This window comes from Python bivittatus, unplaced genomic scaffold, assembly GCF_059951505.1.
Source record: "Python bivittatus isolate LINGU-HERP-01145 unplaced genomic scaffold, Pbiv_v1 ctg000050_np1212, whole genome shotgun sequence".
NCBI lineage: Eukaryota > Metazoa > Chordata > Lepidosauria > Squamata > Pythonidae > Python > Python bivittatus.
In genome coordinates, this window is record NW_028277033.1 from 4171600 (window position 1) to 4198634 (window position 27035).

General features: G+C 39.6%; 2 protein-coding genes across 3 annotated transcripts in view; one reads left to right on the forward strand and one right to left on the reverse strand.

The window, feature by feature from the left end:
• Positions 1-15903, reverse strand: part of POLR3A (RNA polymerase III subunit A) — a 48802-nt gene extending 32899 nt beyond the window's left edge. Inside the window, exons 1-12 of the mRNA XM_088129010.1 lie at positions 15745-15903; positions 13179-13314; positions 12798-12935; positions 12035-12206; positions 10220-10374; positions 8740-8979; positions 6912-7074; positions 5921-6057; positions 5167-5270; positions 4329-4470; positions 2831-2971; positions 780-849 (exon numbers count right to left, since the gene is read on the reverse strand). Coding sequence (XP_087985136.1) covers positions 780-849; positions 2831-2971; positions 4329-4470; positions 5167-5270; positions 5921-6057; positions 6912-7074; positions 8740-8979; positions 10220-10374; positions 12035-12206; positions 12798-12935; positions 13179-13314; positions 15745-15788 — 1642 coding nt within the window. The 5' untranslated portion in view covers positions 15789-15903. The remainder of the gene's footprint in view (positions 1-779; positions 850-2830; positions 2972-4328; positions 4471-5166; positions 5271-5920; positions 6058-6911; positions 7075-8739; positions 8980-10219; positions 10375-12034; positions 12207-12797; positions 12936-13178; positions 13315-15744) is intronic.
• Positions 15904-17489: 1586 nt separating this feature from the next.
• On the forward strand, positions 17490-23267 carry RPS24 (ribosomal protein S24). 2 transcript variants are annotated; one of them, XM_007441363.3, is made up of 6 exons: positions 17490-17633; positions 18129-18194; positions 18966-19175; positions 20072-20182; positions 22516-22539; positions 23192-23267. In XM_007441363.3, the coding sequence occupies exons 1-5, from the start codon at positions 17631-17633 to the stop codon at positions 22516-22518; spliced, it is 393 nt and encodes a 130-aa protein (XP_007441425.1). In that variant the 5' UTR covers positions 17490-17630; the 3' UTR covers positions 22519-22539; positions 23192-23267. The 2 variants fall into 2 exon arrangements, with proteins under 2 accessions (XP_007441425.1, XP_087985145.1); XM_088129019.1 differs by lacking the exons at positions 22516-22539; positions 23192-23267 and adding an exon at positions 20940-20960.
• Positions 23268-27035: the final 3768 nt, after the last annotated feature.

A 27035-nucleotide genomic window follows, 5' to 3' on the forward strand; every position in this document is an offset into this window, starting at 1 on the left:
ATATAGATTTATTTAACAAAGATAATGTATATGATAAGATAAAAAGGCAAAACAATTATTAAAAAGAAGAAAAATATTTTATTCCTTGGCACTTTCCTTCTTTATATATACAAATTTTCTTTCATCTTAATAAAGCTGTTAAGGCTGTGTCAAAAGCAGTCATTTTTAGGGAAAGATTTGCAGAAAAAGTTGATCAGTCCTGCAGTTTGTATATAACTATTTCAGACATACCTCAGTACCAGTCAATAGGAAAAAAAAAGTGACATTGTATTAATTTCTTAGTTTAGGAGGAAAAGTTATTTTAATCATGAGCAAAAAAAAAAAAAAAAAAAAAAAAAGCATTGATCTAACAGTAAGTCCCTAGAAGGCTCAGGTAGGGGAAAAAAAATTAAGAAAAAAGGAAAATTTGTTTCTATTTTTCCCCTCAAGCCATTTTTTTGCATTGTTTTCCAAAACACTGGAAAAAATGAGAACATTTGGAAAGACTAAAATAGCCTCTAATGAAGTATTTCCTTTTGGAATAATGACTGCAATAAGGGGGTCCTACATCGCTATCTTCATTCCCCAAAATGTTCTCTGTTAACTTGTAACTGAAAGGCTACAAGTATTGCAGCATCAGAGTTCCTGCACATAACAATCAGTTCAGTACAGATCTCTAATGCAGCAAGATGCATTCCCCTGTTCCTGCTACATCCCACATTTCTACAAAGACACATCCAAGACTCTTCTGAAGTTAATAAAATGCATTTACAATTGATAATACGACTTCAAATACACACCTGTTAGAAAATCCTGAATTGCAGCAATAAGGGGCTCTCCATTCCTCGGTGTTACCAAGTTTGCTTTGGTCTGAGAAAAGAAAATATTTTATTTCTATATTGGTCTTCCTCCCAGAAAAGAAATTAGATCACTTAATAGCATGTTGCATATCTTCACATTTGTAATTAATTATTTAACTTTCATGGTTCAAGTACATGCTGTAAGATAAAGTTGTTGTAATGTGTTTAAATACATGGTCATACATTTAAGCCATGACACTTTTTACATATCCTTCTTTTCGGTGCACATAAGAGCATCAAATCCTATTACACTGCTTTCCAGTACTGAAGATAAATAATTCAGATCAGTATTTCTCAACCTCTGCAGTTTTAAGACACATAGACTTTAATTCCCAGAATTTCCTAGCCAGCACGGGAGTTGAGGTTCACACTTCTTAAAGCTGCCAAGGCTGAGAAACACTGGTTTAGATTGTTGACAGCAAAACAGTATGTGAGTTTACTCAAAATTAATCCCAATGGGTATTTCTCTCTAATAAGTTTTATATTTCAAGCTTCTCCAAAATGAAAAAAATCAGTAATAAGGAAGTTGAAAGGGGGAGTTTGGAGTACATAGCCTTTACAGAAATCTCAGGCTTTCTTGAACCAACTGAAATCTTCCCCAAACAAGAGCAAAGAACCATAAACTTAGTTAAACAAAAATCAGCAAGTTGGACTGTTAGACAACAGGAGCATCAAATATATGCTAAAGAAGATTCAGGAAGGGGCAGGTGAGCTTAATGACGTGTTTGCCTCTATCGTCACTGCAGAGAATTTGGGGCAGGTATCAGTGTCTGAACTAGCTCTTTGACAAGGCAAATGTAAAGAAATGGATCCTGGAAAGGTTGAGAGAGGGGGCACTTAATGTTGGTTTTGAGTAGATGGTGGAAAGTATTACTGTAACAAATTAACACCAAGTGTACCCAAGAACAAGCCTTGCTAAAGAATGACCAATTAAGTCTTGCTTCACTAATTATTTAGATATGGAGAGCACTAAAAATATATAGATGGTAGTGAACTGCTAGAAACTGCATATTCAGGCTTCAAAAATAAAATAAAGCAAAAAGGGGAAAAAATAGTGACAAAATCCTTCACCTGAAGGAACAGCAGCCATGGGATAACAGGAAGGGCGCCTTCTTGGTTCAGAATCTGATTAATAGCAAGCACAGGCACCAACAAAGTGGACGGTTTTTCCAATGAACTAGCCAAATGAGCAAAATGCTTCTTGTGGTGAAATTCCCAGGCTAGAAAGCAGGAGACAGTGAGTCCTAGTCCCGCCTTAGGCATGAAAAACAGCTGGGTGACTTTGGGCCAGTCCCTCTCTCTCAGCCCAACCCACCTCACAGGGTTGTTGTTGTGGGGAAATTAGGAGGAGGAAGGAGTATTAGGTATGTTCGCCGTCTTGAGTTACTTATAAAAATAAGAAAGGTGGGATAGTATATCCATCAAGGACCTGCATTGGAACTGGTGGACTTAACTAGCTTAAAATTTAATTGGGGTTGGAGTGATCAGCAAGGTAGTTTCAGAGTGCATAATAAAAAGAATATTACAGAGCTCCAAAAAGATACTGCAAACAGTATCTCTAAGCAGGAAAAAAAAAAAAGCAATTAAAAACATGGCATAAAATTAAATAACAAAGTAAAACAATAACGTGTTCAAGATAGAATCATGGCCCTAACGCCCTCTAAAAGAGCTCAGCTTGAAAGTCAGTCAAGGTAGGAATCCACTGGATGTCCACCGGGAGACTGTTCCACAGAACCAGCATGGCCACTGAAAAGCAGTGCCCCCGAGCCTCTGTCCCCCTCACCTCCCTAATGCAGGGAATCACTACTAGTTTCTCCTGGGTAGATCAAAGTGGCTGGCCTGATTCCAGTGGGAGGATGCAATCCTGCAGATAACTTTGCACCACTGAAAAAAACTTCTGCTTATGAAGGCTGTAACTAACAAGGGGAATTCAACAGCAGCCTCTCAGTCAATCTCACCACACCCACCAGTGGGAATAGAGGTCTGCTTACCCCCATCAGGACAAGTGCTTCGGCTTTGGCTTCTTCGGTCTGAGGAAGATGGAGATTCATCTCATCGCCATCAAAATCAGCATTGTATGGTGTGCAAACACACTCATTGAACCTGAAAGTCCGGTGCGGCTTTACTCTAGCCTGAAACACATCATCAAACCAAAGTATGAAAGAGAACAAATACCCAAGGATTTCAAAATATGCCAGTGGTGATAATGGGAAATGTATGCCTGTTTTTGAATAGGTTTCTTTTAACAAAAAGAGATTGACATATTTGCTCTGGAACACAACTTTGCAGACAATGCTGTGGGCTTAAAACTAGCCATGTGTAAAGCCTACTATTCTGGAACAGAACGATCTGTTTCTCCTCTAGACTGCATCAATCCAGCCATTCCAGGGATGCTCTGATGGTTTTCTTAAACCAGAAGTGGAGTCCTTGGAGTTCTCTGAGCTTGGTTGTTAAGCTCAGAGAACCCCAAGGACTCCACAGTTCAACCCTGAGCTACACGTATTTGCTTCTATTGCTAAACCAGAAGTGCTTCATGATGTTCTGGATGTTCCCCATTTCACCCAGAAATCCAGAACACCACAAACCACTTCAGGTTCAGAACAGTAACACCTGGAAAACTACTGAAGCATGCATGGAACCGCCAGATCAACATGAACAGGAACAGAAGTGGAATGTTTCAGAGAAGGTTTTGCACATGCCTACTTAAAATGAAAACATAGTGTAGCTATTTAAAGTTCTTTAACTCTATAAGCCACAGCTTCACCCAAAAGCTCAACAGGATAGAGTATTATGTTAGAAGGCTACCTAGACTCATACACAATAAACTACCTTGGGGGGAAATTATAGAAAAACCTAGTTATTCCAAATACAGACTGGATTTATAGATAGCAGCAAAATGAGGAGCTGGAACATAAATGAGAAACCTACAGCCTATAGATGTTGCTGCTGAATCCCGTAGCAACTGTTGGCCTCCTGGAAGTGCTTTCTATCCCATCTGAACATTTTAGAATGTGAATAATCAATGGCATATTTGAAAGCTCCCCCTCATAAAAGAATCCCTGCAAGTTAAAACTGGGCTAGAAACCAATTTTGGACTTAAAAAAAACAAAACAGGCGGAATATTGTAAAATTAATTTCCTCTTCTGCAGTTTAAAGTTAAGTACACTGGCCTTTTGGTTTGTACCTGCAGCCGGACTCAAATGCTTGTTAGAATTTCAGCTTTTTCCTTGCCAGTTTAGGTTTGGCTCTTTTTTCTACAAAAACTATGGAATAGTTACCTATTTAGTACATTACTGGTATTAAAATATTTGTGTGCTACTTGGTTCCCAGAAGAGTCACAAAGCCAAATGCCCAGATTGTATTTGAAGTTTGACAGACAACGCTCATTCTCCCCCAGCCTTCTCATTCTCTTACTAAAACCTATTGTATCTTGCAGAGAAGTCCGAAGACCATGAAACAATGAGGAACCTAAGATATTTTTGTTCTTACTATATGTGCCATGATGCTGAGCTTGTGCAAAGAGGGCTGTCGGTTAAACAAGACTATGTCTCCATCTATAAGGTGTCTCTCTACAATGTCACCGTACTTCAGCTCCTGAGCCATCTTCTCACGGTTTCCGTATTTCAAAAACCTAAGTAGGGGCAGGGACAGAGAAAGAAAACACAGAAGTTGATTCACACTTGCACTTAAATATTTTGAAGGACAAAAATGCCTATCTGCTTTGGTTTTAGAAGCTGCCGGGTGTTACACGGAACCTCTCAGGAAAGATATTCCCTCCTGCGTAAGAACAGCATTTTGTAATAGCAGGAAAATTGCAATATAAGTAGAGCATTTTATTGAAATGAATACCTCTTCTAACCACCACCACCCAAAAAAACCTGGCCCTTATACCTTGGATTCCCCTAAAACTTGCTATTCATCTAACCAATTAAAGGTTGCAGTACAGGCATTACACTCCTCAATTGTTCAAGGAAAGAAAGAGTAATACACTTTGCTGATCAGCAATATTATCATTTTCAATTGTAAAATTAATTAAATTAAATTAAATTAGAATTGTACAAGCTTCTAGCAGCTGAAATGGAATCCACATTTCTAAAGTTTTTACACTTTCCATGACAAGTATGTTTAAAGGAGTTAATTTTGCCTACATTCAAAACAGAAGGACTTTAGCAAAAGTAAGTGAAATAAAACTGACAGGAAGAAACCATCCAGATCTTTCTGAGTTATGTTTGAGACTCTAGAGATATGTATGCTTGAAGCAAGAACTGAAATTGCAGGATCAAGGGAAGTAAAGTAGAAAAATGCCATTTATGATCAAAGACCGTACCGTTTCATTTGTGTATGCCTCTGCTGAATGAAGTTGGCACCAGGATGAACCTCTGGACCATTCCGAACAAGTTTCCTCATAAAGCCAATGTTGGCTTTGTTTACCTGTAGCAGGAAGAGCAGACTGAAAGGAAACACTCCTCCAAACGTCCAGAGTGTGGGGACTAGTCCAGAGTATAGAGACTACTGGAAAAGCAAACCTTTACAATGACTTAAATAACAGGATGTATGGAAAATGTACTGAGAGTTGGTAAAATATGATAAATATGTCAATATTACATCAAATTTAATACATATGTCAAGCTTAATATATCCTCCTCCTCCTCCTCATCGCCACACTCCTGGAACAGGAACTACCATAATGCTCCCCACCATTCCAAATATTACCATTCTGGCTTTTTTTTTTTTTTTTAGTCCTGTTGGGTTGCAGTTGAGTGAGCACTGTGAAGAATTTCCAGTCCATACAAAAAGTTACACAAGTGCCATGAAATACTGAAGAGCAATGAGAGCTCCTCTTGAGTTTTCTAGATGGAATGAGAGGCTTGACAGTAATGAGCCATTCCCCTGTAAGACTGTTCTCACCCCAAATCTCCATGTCTCCATCTCTCTTAGCTCCATGTGGATTTTACCCAACCAGATGATTTGAACTAAGTTTGAAATCTCTTGTTGAGGGCATCTTGGAGAGACAACCTGAGGGCTTCTATACGAAAGGGCCACACCACATAGGGAAAAAGAGAAGAACTCATCCTCGCTACCTTCTCAGGAAAGGTAAGAATCTTTGCCACATGAACAGGTACAGCCACTTCGTCAATTCGCAGGTTTGGGTCAGGAGAGATAACGGTTCTGCCTGAGAAATCGACTCGCTTTCCAGACAAGTTTCCCCTAAATCGACCTTAAAAAAAGGGGGGGGGGAGAGGGAGAGTAAGTTGAACTTGGTGAAATAAAACTGACTGATGTTTCATTTAAAAAACGAGAGAATGCTTGAAATTCTGTATTAGTGTACATATACCTTCCAGGGTTGCAAGCAAGATGCATCCTTGCCCCAAGATTACATGCTAAACATTCAAGTTAGCACAAGATTATGCAGCATGATCCACAGATGCTTACACTAAGGCTGCCATTAAAATGAAGCCTTCAAATTAGCTGTGTGATCCTTCCAATGGACACGGCTGCTTTTACGCTGGCAGGAAGGGATGCTTTGTTTGACCTAAGACACTTTGCAAAGCCTTCACCTTTATAAATTAAATAACTTAAGCTGACACAGGAAAAAGCAACAGCTGGGTAGAAGCCAGGATAAGAGAGGATGACTAAGTATTTATCCTTATTGTATAGATGAAAATATGATTAAAAAACGGGGGGTTTTGGCATACAGATGGGAGGTATCTGAAAGAAGAAAAAGTCCTGCACCCCCAGCTGGATGAAACATACTAATGGTACTACCAATTTTCTCATGGAAATAGACTTCTGATACAAATCCAGGCACTGAGGAAAGAGGGTAGTTTCCAATTTGCAAATCTTTGACTGGGCCTCTGAGGACAACTGCTGTTGGTTAAGAGAAGTCAGGGTACTGCTGAAACACAGTCCTTATTGTTTTCAATCCGGAAGGCCAATAATATGCACGGGCATCAGGGTAACCAGAGGGATGACAATGAGACTCCGTGTTTAGACAAAGTTTGCCTAATTTGCTTAAGGCAGCTGAATCCCTTACAGTGGGGCCACAATGATGGAGACAAATGAAACACAAACCTTGCTTTCCCTTGAGTCTTTGAACAAAGCCTCTTGTCCACTTCTTGGGGGCCATGTTGAGGGGAATGCCGGAAAGTTCACTGTTAATATATAGGGCACACTGTAGCTGCAGAAAATCCCAGTCTTCCATTATCATCTGAGTTTTGGCTCCTGATATTCTATGCTGAACAAACAAAAACCAACCGAAACAAAATAAAACGAAACAAACAAAAACCAGTTGGTTTGCAACACAAAGAACTTCACATTTTTAAAGAACGGGGCTCATGGAGTGCTTAAGAGAACGTATTTTATTGCTAAAGGTCATGGCCAAGCAATGATAAATTGTGGCTTGTTAAACAAATGCCTGCTCATTTCAAACACAGTACTTTCAAATATATCTGAAACGTTACAGCGTTGGATCCAAATTAAGACACAATGAAATCAATGGAAGAAGTTATCAGTGGAACTTCAGGAAATCATGGCTTTCAGTAGGAAGGAAATTCAACTTTCTTAGCCCCTATAGGGCCAAATAAGAGGCCCTTCTCCATTAATTGTAACCAGACCACTCACGTACAAGGAAACCAAAGTAATAAATTAGTATACATGCCAGGATATCCTAGGATGGTGTGGAATATCAGTCTGACCCCGATATAGTAAAATGAAGAATGAGTAGAAATTTAGCAATGGCTAAATTTAGCAAAGTAAGGTTAAAAAAAAAAGAAGCCAAGAATATCATCAGATACACAAAACAACACGGGACAGGTAGAATCAACAGATGGAAACACAATTAGTATTAGAATTGGGCAAAAACTGTGTATTTACACAAACACACACACACACACACAGAGTTAATAATACAGGAAAATAGCTTAAATCAATAAGGTATGTTTTGACTGAATATATTATGAGCAAAGAACAGTCTTGACAAGTTGTGAAAAAAGACAACATTTTTCAATTAATAGAACTCCAGATTCTTGCAATCCCAACAAGTCTTTAACAACAAACTGAGAAAACTTTCTTTCAGGAAACACTTACACAAAGACAAAGAATCTCACAAGGCCTTCAGGAGGAAACAAATATAATTTCAAAGATAGATAGATAGATAGATAGATAGATAGATAGATAGATAGATAGATAGATAGAGAGATATAATAGCAGAGACAGCTGGGGGGAGTTGACCAACCCAAGAAAAGACTCTAGGAGCAAACATGGGACAACTTCTGCACGTATTCTACCCCCTTTCATGCTTATTTGGGGATAAGTGTCCAAACTACATTAAATATGAACGTAAGATTATGAATGTAAAGAATTTAAGATTATAAGGAATTCTGCTTGTATTTCATATTTGTTGCCATCTGGTTCATTTCTTCATCCAGCTCTTTCTATTCTTTAACTACAGAAAGTGCTAAAAAAGTAAACAATAATATACTGTGGTCTTTTGCTTGGATTGCTCATTTCGCCCTATGTAGATTTAATTTCACTTGAAACAGTAAAATAGGTAAAGTTAAATTGCATATAACAAAATTTGCACTCTACAGTTAGCACATTCTGCACAATAACTGGAATGACCTGATACTTAAACAGCCTTAAATAAAAGCTTTCCTATTACAGTTTTTACAAATCATATTTTTAAGGGGGAAGGGTAAAATGTGTGTTGTAATATATGACCAACTTTCTTTATCATTTAGATATCATTTAGCAAGGAAACAAAATGGAGTGGGTTTTTTTTTCAAATTTTCAGGAAAAAAGAGAGATAAAAGCCAAAAAATTGAAAGGAAAAAAACACCTTTCCCCCATTTTCCTCCCCCTTCATCCCTCTGTAGCTAAAAGAAGCAAACAGCGAAGCTACCTTTTTGATCACATCATTAAGGAAAATGATTTCTGTCAGCTTCATCGTTAAATCGTCCTCGTTGGTGCCAGATTTCAAGTCGCTGACCACAGATGGCCGAATGCACAGTGGGGGAACTAAGAGGCGAGTCAGGATCAAGTCAGAAGGCTTCCCTGATTCGGGGTTCATCAGAAGGAGGGGAATGTCTTCTGCAGGAATTCTCTTTAAGATGTTTAAAACCACTAAGGGATTCAAGTTCTCCTGTAGGTTTCAAAACAGTAGGGTCACATGTTTTTACTGAATCACCCTATATGTTAGTAGCTACTGATCTGTCCCATAGCTTTAAAGCTACAAGGAAGAACGTATTGGATATAGTCTTAATAATATAACCTCCTTACTCCCCTGTTTCATTTGCACTCCAAGGTAACCATTCACAAGAGTTGTCTGTGTTAGCAACTGCCATTAGGGCACTACCCAGACTTTGAAGAACCCCAAGTGCTGATTATAGGCATATGAAGGCTTTACTTGATGGCCAGTTGCAAGAGTTTTCAGCACATGAAGCAGGCAGGCCGTGCAATCAACAGGGAGACATAAATTGGAGGCTTATGATGCTTTTCTTCAGTGAAACAACAGCTTTAAAGCAATTGCTCTTGTCTAATTTTTCAAAGAGCACCTACAGGGAAAATAAATGTTCAGCTCCTCAAGCTATGGTCCAGTTATATCAGGACATCTTATAACTGTTTCTAGAGATATATTATTGTTTCTTTTTTTCCCAAGAACACCATTAATATGTCACTTTCCCTCTCAAAAATAAGCATTGCCAGCTTTTTGTCAACACCCTGCTTATCATTATATAAACATGACAAAGATTTATGTGCAACAGAAATGCCCCAACAATTTAGACAAATTACTTTAGAAACAACTAACCACAAATTCTGAATCTAAAATCTCTGAAACTAAGCTCTTCTTATCCAAGTTTTCTAAAATGGAACAGCTTGTAACTTCGGGGTGAGTTTTCCACAGAGTCTCCTCATAATGTCATTATGTGGCTCTCAAGGAACACTGATCTGTTGAAATTTGATGCTGCATCTTGCCACTGAAATTCACAATACAGTTTTAAAGTTTGTAGTGTTATTCTTTAAAGTCTGTAATTCCCTTTTCTGAAGTTTCCATCCATTTTTTCTTGACTGCATTCCCTGACTTGTCACCCAAAAGGGAAACGGAGACGTTCTCCAGACGTAATTGCCCAACTTTAATCTAATACCACGCACACAATCCAAACATTCAATGAGAGTGAAACAGTCATTTTAAGTTGTGTAAGGATAAGATGCTACTCTGCCTAATCCTACCAAAAAAAAAAAAAAAAAGATTCGGATAATTTACTCTCAGTAATGCACAGACACATAAACATCCATGATAGTCTCACTCCAACAGAAACCTTGATTATTATAAAAGAAGACCACACTGAGCTAACATGTGGTTCAATATGTTTTTGACTCACCTGGGCTTTTCCCAGTAAGGACTCAATCTCTTTGTTATGTTCTATCGCAGTGTCAAAAGACTGAATGAAGTTAGACACAATGGGATCCACTATCTTTTTGGTGGTCTTATACTTCTCATGGATTATCTTTAGCAAGCCACACTTCTTTACAGTACCTACAAGATAACACAGTTGCAAACAAAGCTTATATTAATCGGCTCTTTAACAGCACTTGCTGCTTAGCACAAATAGTAACAAAAGGGTCTTCTGCCATAAGGAGTTCTGGAGAGATACCACCAAAAATATGTAAGTGATGATGCAGATACAGTGGTACCTTGGGTCACGAACTTAATTGACCTGAATTGGTCACGACCCAAATCAAATTTTCCCATAAGGTTCAATGTAAATACGGTTAATCCGTTCTGACCCCTCCAAATTTGGTCGCCAACCGATTTTGGTCATGTCCCGAATCAAATTTTCCCATAAGGTTCAATGTAAATACGGTTAATCCGTTCTGACCCCTCCAAATTTGGTCGCCAACCGATTTTGGTCATGTCCCGAATCAAATTTTCCCATAAGGTTCAATGTAATTATGGTTAATCCGTTCTGAACCATATGTATTTTTTTTTTAAAAAACCACAAAAATATGAAACAAAATACAGTGCAGTGCAGTGCAGTACGAAGAGAGAGAACGCTAACCTTGCTCGAGGCGACTTCTGGTGTGGAGGACAGGAAGGCGGGTGGGGAGGTGGTTATTGCTTGGAGGGAGAGTCCCCTCCCTACAGGAAGCCACGACCACGTGTCACGGCAGGGAAAATGGCCGCGGATCCTGTTCATCACCTGATGCGGAGTTCGCGGACGGAAGCAAAATTTTGCGAACGGTGCTGTTCGTGACCCGAATTGGTCGTGAACAGAAGCGTTCGTGACCCGAGGTACCATTGTACTCTGATTTCCAATATGAAAAGAATGAGCATGTTCAGTTCAAGTTTAGTTTTGCCGAGAATAAAAATATTAGACTTTTATTAGAATTGAACAGTCACAGTGGGAATGCTAATATTCAAGAGGACCATTACTCTGCAAGACAGCCAGTGTGGTGAGATGGTTAAGGACACTGCGGAAGCCAGCTGGGTGGCTTTGGGCCAGTCCCTCTCTCTCAGCCTTAGGAAGAAGGAGGCAAGGGCAAACCACTTCTGAACAATGTTGCCAAGAAAACTGCAGGGACTTATCAGGACTGACTCAAAGGTACCAAACAAACAACCTCGCAAATCCCCATACTGTTAAAAATGACCTCTTGCCTGAAGATGCAGAAGCATTTGAAGGGTAAGAAATAATAATATATGGACTTTAAAACAATTTCATGTACACCCACTTCCATTATAGCTTGCTTAAAATATATAAGCTTCCATCTGTGAACCATATATTCAACTATTACATTATGATCTCTTAATACATTGGACATACACCAGAACCACAAAGATTATCCTAGGTCAATCACAATCTCTCACCCGCCAAGGTCACCCAACTGCTAGAATGATAAAAGGAAAAGAGAGAAATAAAATTTACGGAATTGAGTTGCTTGAAAGGTTGATGTTAGCCAAAGGTAATGCAACTGTAAGCTTTCCCAGCTTTTCTTCCAAGGATGCTTTTGAAAGGTTCCCAGCCTGAATCTGACAAGCTTCCCTAGCTTTATCTTATTATATTTATTTATTTATATTTTCCCTAGGTTTATCTGCTGACCTCCACTGAGCAACACAAACTAAAAGACACACGTAAATTCCAATTGACTGGTCAAGGTGTCGAAGGGGTTTAGAACCAAACCTAGTTTGTTGCATTTACCATTGAAAGCACCACAATGTGGGCAGGTGTTCTTCTTCCTACACTTTTCAGAGACCTTTTTTTTCAAGCCTCTTTTCTGGAGATAGGTCAACCCGGGTCTCTTCAGATAATCCAAAAATTGTTTCTGTTCTTCAGAGGTTAGCAAGATACGGCAACAAGTCTTGCAAATCATCTAAAAAAGAAGTAGAAAATCTTAAAACTTCGCTTTCCAATAGCAAAAGATACAATTAACCTTTTGCCTTTGATAAACACATACAGATAACTTTGGGCAAAGCAAAAGGCTGAATTGAGTTCCTTGCCATTCATTTCTCAGGAAATGGCAAAAGCTCTAAACAAAACTTATTTCTAAATACCTACAAATATTTGGAGAAAACTCCAGACCTACTAAAGATTTCATTAATCTTAGTGAATATTAATAATTTACAAAATATTTTTATTTAATATAAAATTTTATTGATATGATACAGAACAGTAGTCTTGATATAGCATATCACTAAGAGATCTGAGCATGTGCATGTTTTATCCGATGTAATTTCCCCTAAGTTTCATAGGAATTTTTTCAAGCAAGTGTATGCAGGTCAGCAATCTGAAAGTATTCAAAGCAGTTCACAACCTTCCTTGCAACAAATATGAAATTTAATCTCAGTATTTCTCTTTCACATATTGAAGATGGATACAGAAAGAAACATTAGGGCTAAGAGAGAGAACCAGTTTGCTGCTCAAATGAAAAATGCTTCTGCTACAGTTTCTGACCTGACCTTACCTGGAGAATGCCTATCACAGCTTTGAAGTACCCCACATGAAAACAAGGTAGCTCCAGGTCAATGTAGCCATAATGCCCCAAACATTCTGCCAAATTTTTTCCACAGGTTTCACATGGACGATCCTTTTCACTTGTACCCTTGGGTGTAGAAATGGATAAAAGAATAAAAAGAGTGGATGAAGATGAATACTTTAATCTCAACAGCCACATGAGACAAATTTTACCCTTTCTCTCTATTTTGATTTCCCAGTTCCAATCAGCAGAGTAAGTTGTAGGTTTTAGTTTACCATGAACTGATTTATTCTGAAACTCTTCGGATATTTACTCCCTGGATGTAGCTTTTCATATGCTTAAATCAGACTGAGCACCTAAAAGGCTTACCATGCGGTGATCCAATACACCATACAGAAGAGGAGAGTGGTTGTTATCCTGGCTGTACAAATTTTTACTAACCACCTGGATGTGAGCCTGCTGCCGCATTTCTTCAGGAGACTTCATCCCAAAGCAGATGTGGCTTCTAGAACAGAAAGACACCACAGAATATCCTAAAATAGAGATACCTTGGTGACTATTTTCAAATCGCAGGTCATGCAGAATGGAGTGCTTCTACCAACAGGTAAAAAAATTCCAAAAACTCGGTGCAAACCTTTTATGTTATACCTGATAGCCTTCTAGGTATAATTTACAATCCTGCCCTTAATGTGTAAAGCTATGAATGCAACTAAAAGAAGATACTTAATTCTTCCATATGGTCTATTCCAATCTGTAATATCCACCAAAACTTTTCTGTTAAGCATATCCTGAAATCTTATTTGGCTGTTTTTAGTGAATAAGACTAAAAGCTCAAAAGTTGATTAAAAACAAGGTGAAACAAGTTTTTATTTTCCATTTTGAATCTCAAAATAAGTTATCTTTTATACACGCAATAAAATTCTTGAGTTAAAGCTTGCTCTTGGTGTCTTAATTTGTCAGATTTTGGGATGAGCAAGAATCATGCATAGATTAAGGGTGGGGGGAGTCTACTCATACATAACCTATGAAAAAAAGAGTTTTCTAAGGAGTGTACTTTGATTCCAGAAGCTCCTTCATTAGTGATCAATGGATACCATTTGCCATGCTATTAATAATCTATTATTAATACGGCACCTTTTATCAGTATGATAGAAAGCAGAGTACCACTGAATAGCTCTGACATCTACCACTGATTTTCTAGTACTATAATTCAGTTCACCCTTTCTAGAATTCAATTCACCTGGTGATACAATTGTTTTAATATACTGTATACATCCTTAAAGTTCCATTGCTTTCCGTGCAGGAACTTCCTAACAAACTTTTTTTTTTTGAGCATCTTCTGCCTTTAATATAGAGAACTCTCCAACTGAACTTCCAGACTGCTTGATCAGGCCTTGCATCCCTCCTTTGACTATTTGTTAGATGTAGAACCCATGTGTTTTCCAGGAGCAATATACATAGCACACCTGCCTCCAATTTTATTTCTACAGCAATAATCTTGTAAAGTAAGTGGGGATGAGAGAGAGTAGCCAGCCAAAGGGGAACTCAGTGAGTTTTCATGGCTGGTAGACTTGAATCTGGTCTCTTTATTTTCCTAAATCAGTGCAACTACCACCCCAAATTTCCTCTTCAGTCTTTCTCCATCAATTTGTTGTTCTACAGCAGGAGTCCCAGAACTCTTTAGCTCATTGACCCCTTCATGAAATTTCAGATTGTTCATCGACCCCCAAACACTTATTAGATGAAAATAATTTAATAAATACTACTTTAATAGTACTATGAATAATAACACTGACCCCTTGGGTAGTCCCATCAACCCTCGGGGGTTTAATATTGAGCACTCTGGAGAAATTTGTTCTATAGTAACACACATGAAATAAAACTAGCCTTAAAGCAAGTATAACCTTAACTAAAAGTCCCAGCTGTTAATTCAGTTGAAAACTTGCTAACCTGTTATTGAAAACATGCCACCCTTTTATAACCCAAAATGAATATCAACATTAATTTGTTGCGTCTTATGATATTCAAAAGGAAGAATTAAAAGCAGCCACAGAAATTTTACATGTCAGCAGTATTAAGGAAAAGTTCTCAAAAAGCAACATTTCTTTGTCAGACTGATAGCTTATGTGATTCTCGGCATCATGTGCTGAGCAGCCTCGATTAGCCTGGCACTGGCTCAGCAGGCAATTCAAAAAGACAAGACACTCAGACCCAAAACAGTATTCAAATGTTACAGGTGCACATTCTACAATGAGAGGTGTGAGGGAAATTAAACTCAGAAATCCACACAAATGTCAACATGTGTCTGAAGATTCACTAGACTGCTGAATCTGCTCCATGCCTCTTGGACCTGGCATGAAGCACCATTTTTTCCCACCTCTCTAAATTTGGTGATGCCTCTTTTAAAGAAATGCCTAGAAATGTTCTACATGCGCACAGTCTGCAGCAGGAGGTCACTGTCTGAAAGAAAATAAATTTAGAAATCATGTACACCCGGGCATACTTATGTTATACTTTGACTATGTGCCATCAAGTTGTTTTGACTCCGAGCGACCACATCGATAGGCTATACTGATTTATTTCTGACAGATTTACTGAGGCTGATGTGCCACGGCAATCCAGCACGAGATACGCCCGCCTGAACCTGTGGATTTCTGAATTTGCATCGCCCCTGCAGAACTCCCCCACGAAGCATAATTTCGCATATCTGGCGACGCCTTTTGGGGTGTTTTGGGGGGGGGGTGTCCAAAAAGGGAAGCATGCTTATAAACGCAAGGAGAAATGCTCTTCCAGAGAAGACAAAATCGAGGAGACTCTTGGCCTCAGCCATCGGACCTCTGGCTCACAGCTTCCCCAGCCTGGAAGGGCAAGTCTTCCCCCACGTGCGCACACAAACACCGCCGCCCCGCCCCAGACCGGCCTCCCCGGCCCTCACATCTTCTTCGCCACGTCCGTCTCGCGGAACTGCTGCTTCACCATGGCGCCGGCCAGCCCTCAGCGAGGAAGGCGAGCGGACGCGGCTGCGAATCGAGCCCAGCCGAGAAGAGGCGTCCGCGCCGGCTGGCGGCGCACCGGGGTGACGTCACCAAGCAGAGCTACCGCCGTCGCTTCCCCGGCAACGTCATGCGCAGGACGACGGGCAGCCCCGGGAAAGCCGGAAGTGCTGAGGGTGAGGGCGGGAGGAGTCTCTTGATAGACAGGCAGATCGATCGAAGGTGGCTAGATGGATAGATAGATGGATGACAGTTAAAAACTGATAGACTCTTGATAGATAAAGGAGTCTCTTGACTGATTGATTGACAGATAAAGAGAGAGAGAGAGATAGAAACTCTTGATAGATGGAAGCACAGATAGTCAATAGATAGAAGGTGGATAGAGGATGGATAGATAAATGATAATTAAAAAGTAATAGATAGATAGACTCTTAATAGATAAAGGAGTCTCTTGACTGATGGAGATATAGAGAAACAGAAAGTCTCTTGACAGAATGATGGATAGATAGAGAAGTCTATCCGATAGATAAATAGATAATATATATAATATATTATAATATATTATATATATATATAATATATATAATATATAATATAACATATAACTACACAACAATACAAAGGTAGGGAAGCTGTATAGAATTGGGTAAATAAACTGTATGTAGGGATGGAAGTCTATGCACAAAATAGCAAGGAAGATTGTGGGCGACCAGGCAAATGGTGACTGTCAGCAAGTGGCAGATCCTCGTCACCTCGAGAAATCAAGTAGGGGGTTGGACCTGGTTAGCATTTGGATAGGAAGCCACCGGGAGATGCCAGGGTAGAATGAACGAATGGATCTTTATTACAGCCAAAGGTCAGAAGTAAAAGGGGCAACTGAAAACAATGAAAAGTAGAGTGACCCGGTCAGTTGTGATCACTGGTATGAAGGGTAGGTCATGATGGTGGAAGACCTTTCAGTCATTGATGCTTGGTTTTCTGCACAATATTTGCATAGTTGTGGGCCAGACCAGGAAGAGTTTTGGCAAACCGTGTGCTTGGCAAGAAAAATGCCTGGATCTAGTCTGCGTTTCCAGCAGGAGCTTGGCTTCGCCTGAAGGAGATTTTACCTTCTGGGTACAATATGCAGGCATAGTAGTTGGGCTACACGGAGCTATCCGGCACATATGGAAATATACAGACTGTATAGAAGGTAACGCCTCAAGCGGAGCTCATCTCCTGGACCTGGCCGTGCAGCTCTTCTTAGCAAGAGCACGAAAGTGGAACGCTGTATACCGATGAGTGTTTTGAATTCCAGCTATGAAGTCGTGATTTACCAAAAAGCGCAGCACTTCATCCACCGTCCGGACCACAACCCATCCCTATCCAGTTGACGTGACTCCGCTGATGTCCGGAAATGCGGAGCTTCATTCGGCCGCTGCCGCAGATACTTCATTCATTACAGGCGGGTATGGGCCGCCAAAGCGATGGGTGGATTATGCCTTAAATTGCACTTCCCAGCATGGTCGTCTCCCAGTCGGAAGGCATATGCACCCCACAAGATCTCCCATAGGAATTCCTACTTCCATCTTTCTCCACGTAGGTTACGAAGGAGAGCTCCGTGATCCTTACGCAGTAGCCTACCTCCTGGAGGACTAATGCGTATGTCTCTCTTGCCGTCCTCTCGTTGGTTTCCCGGAAGGCGCCTTCGACGGCCAGCTCTCTTGACACCGAAATCCCTCCCCTTCCGTTAGGGCGCTTCCTTTTCCTTTGCTTACCGGCGTATGATTGGCTACCAAGCGTTCCTTCCTTCTTTTCTCCCTTTTCGGCAGCAGGAGAAGCCGCCAAGATGGTGAGTGGCGGCGCTGCGGATTTTCGGGGCCGAGGGGCTCCTTCAATCCGTCCGGCCCTGGCGCCATCCTCTGTCCTACGACCTCTGGGGCGCCTGTCTTCCCTTCCGCCCGCACTCCTGAGTATTTTAGGGGGATTATGGGCTGGAACTAAGGGGGCGAAGAAGCTGACCCCGGGGCTCCCCCGTGGGTCCCCCGTTCTCCCCATTTCTTTGCCACGGGCCAGCCTGCCCCCCGCCCAGCTATTGATCTGAGCTGCCTTCCAGCCTGAGGGGCACCGGGTTGGGGAAAAGCAGGTCCATGCCCTAAAATGGCTTTCTAAATTGCCCCTCTTTTTCAACTGCAGCAGTTCCACAGATTGATAGCTGTGGACGCCACCTGTTTTGGGGCCAGTTTGGAAAGGAGGAATTGTTGGGATTAGTCCTGGGGCAAATTAGATGAGTTCCTGAATAATAATAATAATAATAATAATAATAATAATATATTTTGCATTGTAGAATGATACAGTAACCATCAGAACGAGGAAGTTCATGACAAACCGGCTGCTTCAGCGTAAGCAGATGGTAAGATGCTGTTTTGATCCTTATTTTGTGGGCTAACTTCGATTCCAAGCTGAAGCTTCGTCGGTTTGCTTTCTTAGATGCAATTATTTATTATATTTGTATACCACCTGATCAGTACAGACTCGGGCATTTCACAGCACCATCGACAAAAACCGTTAAAATGTCGACTGTAAATATAGCTAGTTCTTAGAATGCTATCGTGTTGATCTTTTTTGTTGTGTGAGTGATAAGCAAGGCTGGCTAAAGAGGACGAGAAGAGGATTACAGTGATTTAAATGTAACACATTATACTGATAGATTCCTCCCCCCGTTAATGTGGCTTAATGATGGGACAATTGGGAGGCCATTCTATATGCTGTATTCCAGCAAAAGTTGCTGTATAGATGTACAAAAGAGGATGACTTCTCAATTGTAAATTCATTGATTTCACAGCATCACTGTCTGTCATAAGCTCATGACCTTCTAAATGTGATGCTTGTCACAAACCTATTTAATGGAAGATTGTAGTGGGTAGAGCTGCTGCTGCTGCTGTCTTTCTTCCAAAGACACCCCCCCCCCTCAAAAAGCCCACCCGCCCTTAATCTGAAAATACCCTTTGCATAAAGATTTAGTCATGGCATGTTTCTGGCCTATGTTTCAAGCATGATGCTGAGATTTTTTTAAAGAGTGTATGAGCCATCTCTGCTACTAAAATATTTTTTTCACAATACATAAAGAACCTTTCATTTTTTAATTTATTTATTTAATGTTTTGTCAACCCTGTATTTGTAGGTAATTGATGTTCTTCATCCTGGAAAAGCCACTGTACCCAAAACAGAAATCCGTGAAAAGTTGGCGAAAATGTATAAGACAACACCCGATGTCATTTTTGTCTTTGGCTTCAGGACCCACTTTGGTGGTGGGAAGACCACAGGCTTTGGCATGATCTATGACTCTCTAGACTATGCAAAGAAAAATGAACCAAAGCATAGGCTGGCCAGGGTAGGCTGTTTTATCTCTTTTCTTGGAATATGGACCGTGTTGTGCTAAAAGGAATGTTTGTTCTGGTTGCATAGCAGTTTATGAAGTTTGGAATTAAGATGCACTCTTTCTCTTGTAGTTCCATTTTCAGTGGTTGATTAAATATCGATTAAAATGTTGATTTCCTAGCATGTTTAAAGAGGCTTAATATTTCTACCACTGTGAGGCTGTGATCAACAATGTGCCTATGAACACTAACTTTCACATTTCTTTAACAAAAAACAACCTCTTTTCTGAGCTCCTAAATTAAGGTTGGATTTTCTTGTTTTGTTCCCCTTTCCTTGGATTTTTGATCTTTGCTTTTATGGCTCTGAAGCTGTTGGGATCTCGGTGCTACCAGTGATTTGTGAGAAATGGTTTATAACAGGAGAGTAAGTGGTATGCTGGAAAGCACTAGCTTGTATTATCTTTAATGTATCTCTTGAAAATACAAATGGTAGCTAGCTAGCTGCAGTCTAGTTCTTTGTTTAGAAGAATGTCACTTGCCCTCAAAAAGTAAGTTTTCTTGCATGAGTTGGCTGTTTGAATAGCGGCTCATTGTGGATTAGGAATTGGGGAGCCGGTTCGCATAAAAGTAATCTCTTTAAGGGATTGGCTCATCATTTCTGTAAATTGTAAAAATCCTGCATAAACCTTTAAATCTTGAAAAAGGAAGAATGGAATGTAGATGTGCAAGTTAAATGTACTATTAATTGGCAGCGCAAATGTATATATGGCATTGGCTAAATATGTCAGAGCAACACTGCCTGTTCTCAAAGAGGAATCCTTGGTGCTCAGGGATGAACTGTGGTAACCGTTCTCAAGATCGTAGAAATGTTGGTACGGTTCAGTTCATTTATTCTTGTTATCTTTACCAGCACGGCTTGTATGAAAAGAAAAAGACATCAAGGAAGCAGCGCAAAGAGCGTAAGAATAGGATGAAGAAGGTCAGAGGTACCGCAAAAGCAAATGTGGGGGCTGGCAAGAAGGTAAGGACAACCCATGAAAATGCTGATCAGATACAATAGTAGCTGCTTTATATATTTCATTGACAATATATTTATATATTTTTCCAATTTCCATCTCTCACCATTGGCTCGTAGAAGGTAATTCCGAATTCGTTCACTTTGTTTTGGTTTAGTAGCTAACAAAGTGAAATTGTAAAAGGGTATGATCTCTAGAATTTCCATAGAAACGTAGAATTTTTAGAGCATGTCTCCTCTTTCCTTCTCTTTTCCTTGCATTGCACCTGGTTCTCCATTAGCTTACTTTATTCTATCCTGCTTTATTTTCAGATTTTTTATTTGAGAAATAATTCCTTCTCTGCACCGGTTGACAGGTCAAAAGCAAAATGCTCATTAACTGGCATTTAATGAGATTGAAAATTTATGCTGAATATAATTTTGCTTAAATAGAGAAAGCGTTACACACAGGCAATAGCTTTTAACAGAATCTGGCTAAAATTGGCATTTAAGGAGGGATGTACAAATCTACCATTATGTATTATTATGCACCAATGACATAATGTTCAGATCCTGGAATAGCCTCTTTAGGATTAGAACATCCTGGGCCAGTATGTTTTGCACTCCCCTAATTTAAATGTGTTGAATTCCTTTCAAAGGCTGTGGTTTTCAAGCTTTTCATTCAGCTAGACTGGGGTGCTTTAAATAATAAATTCTTCCTTCTGGTTAGTAACTGTTTGCTTTCACTTCTCTTTCCTACTTTCTTGGATTTCTTCTTGATCAGAAATGAGGTGTTTGGTAGGTACAGAGAATCAGCATGGCTGTGATTGCATGAGCTGAATATCTCTCGCTTGTCTTTCTGATGCGGTCTTGCTCTGTTCGTGGGTTTTCGCTTTGAAGCAGAGTTCCTGTGTCTTGTGCACATTTAGTTCCAGGTACAAGTGCTACAGACTCAATATGGAGAACATAAGGCTTGTTCCTGTGTTCGTATTTATTTCATATTTAGGCTGAACTGTAATACCTGTGTTCGTATTTATTTCATATTTAGGCTGAACAGAGGTTCTGTAAAAATTACTTTGAGGATCCCTTTGAATTAGTTCATTATAATTAAAAGGGTTGGTAATTGATTCTCTAGATTTCTCTCCTTTTCATAGAATGAGAAAGATTTTTTTTTCCTTCTTTTTCCTTGTGAATTACTGGTAAAGACTTGAAATGCAATTTTTTGGGGAGCAGATTGTATCATTAAAAGATGAGAAGTGAGTGACGTCTGGTAAGCCTCTCACCCACTTCTGTTTCCTCAGTATTTTGTTCTAGGAACAACAGCCTTTCTTGCTCTATACATCAGAAGACAAGTAGGAGAGCATCCAATGTATTGTGGTATGCAGGCATTGTGTCCCTGCCTTATTTTGACTTACTTGCCTGAAATCGAAAGAAAAGAATGTGTTTGTTTATTATTTGATTTGTTATAGCCACCCAGAATCTTTTGGAGTGGGGTATATAAAAAATCAATCAATCAATGCAATACTATAGAACTAGCCATTAATCTGAGCCCAGGGCTAGGTTATAACAGCTCAGGCCCTCAAGCATACATCAAATTCTTGCTGCCTGTATTAGTCATTAGCCATTTGTGGCACTCTGCTTCAAATTGGCCATCACATATTCTAAATCTAATTTCTGATCCTTAACATACCACAAAACCCTTGATTTACGGGGCTTACGTTTAGCTGACTTTGACTGCAGTGGACAGAACCCATTCATAGCTTTATGCATGTGTAATGCCATTCTGCATGTATAAAATTCAATTTGTATTTAGCAAGTATCCCCTAGCAGTTGATTAAAATCAAAGTTTTACTCCACTTGAATGCTAAAACAAGCTTAGCAGAGCACCCTGACATCCCATCTTTTACAGTTGACTTGTACATTAAAAACCACCATATCTCCTTTTTTTTTCTGAGTTGTAAAAACAGCTTGGCCATGGGAATTTGTTTTTCAAACACTTCACTCAACCATTGCCAACTTCTAAGTTAGTTATGACTGCTTTTTGTTACCTTCAAAATTCTGCTGCCTTTTTTTTCCCATATAATTCTGTTCTACCACTTTTCTGTTGTCTGCTGTGCCACAAATGATGATCATCACTACAAATCGAACAAGGTTTAGGGGCTGGTTCTCTAATCCTCCAAAACAGCTAAAGTAAATTCTACAGCTTTGTAAACTGTTTCCTTTGGAAATGGGTAGTGACCAGTGGAAAGACAGCCATAAGATTGTGTGACCTGAAGCCGTGTTTTATGCCTTAAAAGTTAATATTGTCTGTTTAAAGATGTTTTGACCAAGGTTTTGTTTTTTCCTTCCTTTTCTTACAGTGAGCCAGTCAGGGAACAAAACAGGTACAGTAGTCTTGGACTATATTGCTCAGCAACCTTCTTACCACAGTCTGTTTTCTAGCTGCTTACCTTAATGGGGATTCCTTTTACAGTCTAATACATGGATCATTGCATTCTTTTAATTTGATTTTCTGCTTTCCCAAGCGTTTTGGATCTAGTAAATGTTATGGTTAGGATTGGTTTAGACCATTTGTTTAATGTGGAATTTAGCTAGTCCAGACCTTGGACCAAGGAGCTGTGTATCTCCCCCTCCTTTGTCTGGAGCAGACAAAGTTAGAAGGTTCCCCAGAGTCTCTCTACACACAGAGCACTTGGTTAGATCCGAAGTACAAACAACTCGGGGTTCCTTAGCAATCACATTTTGGGTGAGAGTATTCAGTTTGCAAAAGTCTTGCTGTGGTCAGGCAGGAAATGGGCAGGATTATTTTCATGCCATTCCTTAAGACGGGACTGAAATTACTGTGCCTCTGGGGCTGGTATTATTTTGAGCCATTGCAAGAAGAGGCGGCTTGGGAATCTTACAGATAATAATTAAATAAATACTTTCAGGGTGCATCCCAGTCCTCAGTTTGTTGTCATTAGTGGGAGGAGCTACATACATATTACTCAGATTTATAATGTTAAAACCTGACTTTATTTTCCTTTTTATTTACAGGGGAACTAAAATAACACAGCATATCTATGAAGGTTATACTGCTGAGTGCTATGAATAAATTTCTATAAAACTAAAATCCTGCTTTCTGAGTGTTCTCGTCCTCCCATTAGTTGGACTGTTCAGAATTGTGCACAGTATCAAAAAAAGAAAAACAAACTTGATTAAATCAGGTAATTGTTACTGGGGAGTGAGGAGATTATGTTTAAAATAGTGGTACTTTTTATTAAGTTTGTTTGTAAATGCTGGAAGCAAAGAGCAAGCATCATGACTCAAATCAGAATGTGAAATTCAAGCCTTAGATCAGGAAACAGGACCCTGTGGTACTTCTGGTGTTGCTGCACAACAATTCCAGGAGCGGCAACCAGCATGGGCAGGCATGGGTATTGTAGTTGAGCAATATTGTGAGTGCCTAAATTTCTCCCTACCTGGTTTATGCATGTTTCATTTCGGTCTTCATAGACCATCAGATGGAGAGATAGCAAAGCCGCAGCTAGAACTGCTGGAGTAAGGATTTTGTAGCTCTGTCTCCCCAGTGTTCCTGGGCTGCCAAAGATAGTTTGCTCCAATCCTCCATTTTGTTTTCATCTGTTCCATCATCACAGTGTGTACTGTAGTATATGCACTAATATCACATCCTTCATGTTGCCTTGTCTTGATAACCTTTCTAGCCTTTCCACCCTTATCTGCCAGGGGTAATGCTGTCCAGGTAGTTTAGACTCTCAAAAGTCTGAAGCAGCATTTGCAGTGGTGTCGTGTTATCAAAACCAACTGGAAGGCACCTCTGCTTTGAACCAAGTTCCCAGATAAATGCTGTAAGAATTAACTGTTCTTTCAGTTTCTTCTCAATTTGTCTCCAGGTTTCCAAGAATTCCCTGTGATGGTGGCTTCAAGCTACTTGAAAAACACTGAGGAGGTCAATGTAGGTAGAGAAACCTCATTGAAGAATACTTCTGCCACTTCTGAACTTCCTTCCCCATGAGAGAGACCAGTGTCTTGGGTTATTTAAGGTAGCAGGGACCATCTGGTGCTGACAGGAATTATGGAAAATAGTGTCACACCCTCTCCCCCCCAATTCTGCAACTTGGTTTCTTTGGTTGACTTAGGGGTTCTTGACAGGTCATTTATTGCAGATTTCAGATCCTTAAAAACCAGAAATGCTAAAACTAGGAACATGCAAGAATTCTGTATTCTTTAAATAAAAATGACAACGGCAATTTGAAACTTTCTTGGTGTTTTCAAAGCAGTCTTCAGTAGCTGCATAAGTCCTCACTTCTAGCATCTTTGGAAATTGCTTTTCAGTTGATAGTTCTGATCTGGTAATGATGCCTCTGGGGCCTAATTAACAGGGAAATGGCTTTGCAATGTGTTATCGCTGAAGTTCTCTCAATCACTTGTGTTAACAAATTAACTTTTGCATTGGGGTAGCTTTCTTGCGGAGAGAATGAAGGGAGAAAAGAGCTAAATTGCTACTTTTCTAAGAAACAATTTCTGTTTGACCTATTGGTCTCAGTGCTTATATATTAAATTTTGTTAAAGCTGACAAACCATTTTTGGAGGCAGACTGACAGAAATTGAGGCATTTAGTTCCTGATAACGATGAAATAGATCAAGCTGAGGTTTTTAATTTTCTCTTGTGTCCTTGTTTCATTATTCTGCGATGACCTATTTACTTCCCCCCCATTTTCTAGAGTGGTTTTGATCCATCAGACTTTGTAACAAACACGGTGAAGCTTTTGGCTACTTGCAGTATTTAGTGTGTAAAGGATTTCCCGTTCTCTTTGAGCAGAGAATCCAGTATCACAGGATTTCTACAATTAGATGCACTGTATCATAAGGCAATATCTTGAGATTCCAACAGAAAATGCACCTTTATACTCTGGTAACAAATTCATCGCAGGTCAGAATAACTAGGGAACAATTCAGTTTTATTGACTCCTGGCATGGAGAGGTAGCTCTTCCAAGGACATTTCAGTAATTTCTTTCACCCTACCTGTCCACCTCATCCATTGTCTGCTACCGGTTCTCTCAACCTAGTGAAGCACAGTTATGTAGGTCTGCAAATAAATGCCTATGTCAGAACACTGAATTATGAGTTCTGTAAAATTAAGCCCTTACTCAAAACTCACATGAAGGGCGATAGCTGAGAAGGTGCTCCAGTGATTGTGGTGGTCATTCCTCATGATTTACAAAGACAAAATGAAACAAAATATAATCAGATTTATTCAATTTGCATATATCATACTGGTAGGAAAACCTGGTTCTTACAGAAAATTTGGACTGTGTGGCTGCAGAATGTTACCAGAGAAAGGTGAATATAATCAGGGTGTTTCTGCTCCATGGAAGACCTGGAAAATTCCACAAATCCACTTCCTAGGAAACTAGGCATTTACCAAATATAATATTATGGTTCTGCAAATACCTTTGAAATTAGACTATGTTTGGAAAGGAATATGGCATGGTACATGGCTTAGAAGAGGCCTGGGATCATATTTGGAATTTTGAAACAATATTATTGGTCACTTACAAGTGTGCCAATACCAAAAGGCAAATCCATGAAAAGGTTGCCCTGGTCACCTTTTCTAACTTCCCTTGAATGTTCTCTGCCATCTCTGCAAAGGGCATAGTTGAGGTTGGTTCTTTGATTTGCAGCACATTCGCTTCCTGTGTATTTTTAATAGAGTTTTTTTTTTAAAAAAATCAGATGAACCAGGACACCATGATAACTTTCAGCATTGTCAACAGGCAAGCTATCAACTATGAATGCCATATTGGGACCTAGAGTCTAGCATACTAGTTGGTTGAGAACACCTAGAATATCTGCATAACATTTACAGTTCAGCTAGAACCAGGTATTGCACTCAGCCATGATTTCTTGAATAGGCCACAAAAGCTTGGTCCACAAATCACACTAACCCCAAACTATATTATGACTTAGCATGATGTACAAAACCAGTCATTTTCAAGTGTTCCAATTTACTTACATTATCTTGAGATCCTTACAAAGCATCATAAATGAGTCAGCATATTATCCTTATTAGTAAATGATGAAGAAGACGCATGAGGTATGGTAATTCTGAAACCCATGTAGGGAATTATTCATGGAATTTGCCTTTTTAGCAAATAGGTCACCCCAGTTGTGGATGGCACCTTGTCCTCCATGGAGATCAGCAGCTCTGTAAATAAGTCACAAGAGGAAAACTTGCATGATGAATTATGCAAAAAAAAAAAAAGGATGATGGAAGGTGTTTTTCATCATGGTCAGGATGCCAGCATGAGGAAAACCATTGTGTTATGGTGTCCTGTCACAAAATGCTAATTTTGTTCATGTCTTAATTCCTTGACTTCCATGATGTTATCAGAAAGAGCTATGGTACTCATATGGTTGCCAGTCAAAGTTCCCATTCTTTTCCAAAGTCATTTATATTTAAAAGGAGGAAGAATTATGATTTATTCCAATATAGCAAGAAAAAGGGTAGATGGGCCTCACAAGTTCATAAGGAATCTGGCTATCAAGGCCAAATTATCCACTGATAAATGTTTTTGCCACCTTACCCTTTTAGAGGTCATAAAGCACAGAGTGAAGGATCCAGAATTGCTTCTGTTCTAGCCAGCCCGTTGCAAAAGTTGAAAATAAAGTCTCTTCCATGCCCCGGTTGGCAGAAGTAGGCAGACGTGGAATTAATGGGCATAAATGAACAGAGACTAAATGAATGTTGGAATCAAATTAATAGTGTTGCAGGAAACTGGTTGTTCTAAGGGAATATACCATAATTTAGGCTCAGTGACACTTAAAAAGTAAAATAAATCCAACCCACGTGAACATGGCAACCTAATTGTCCTCATG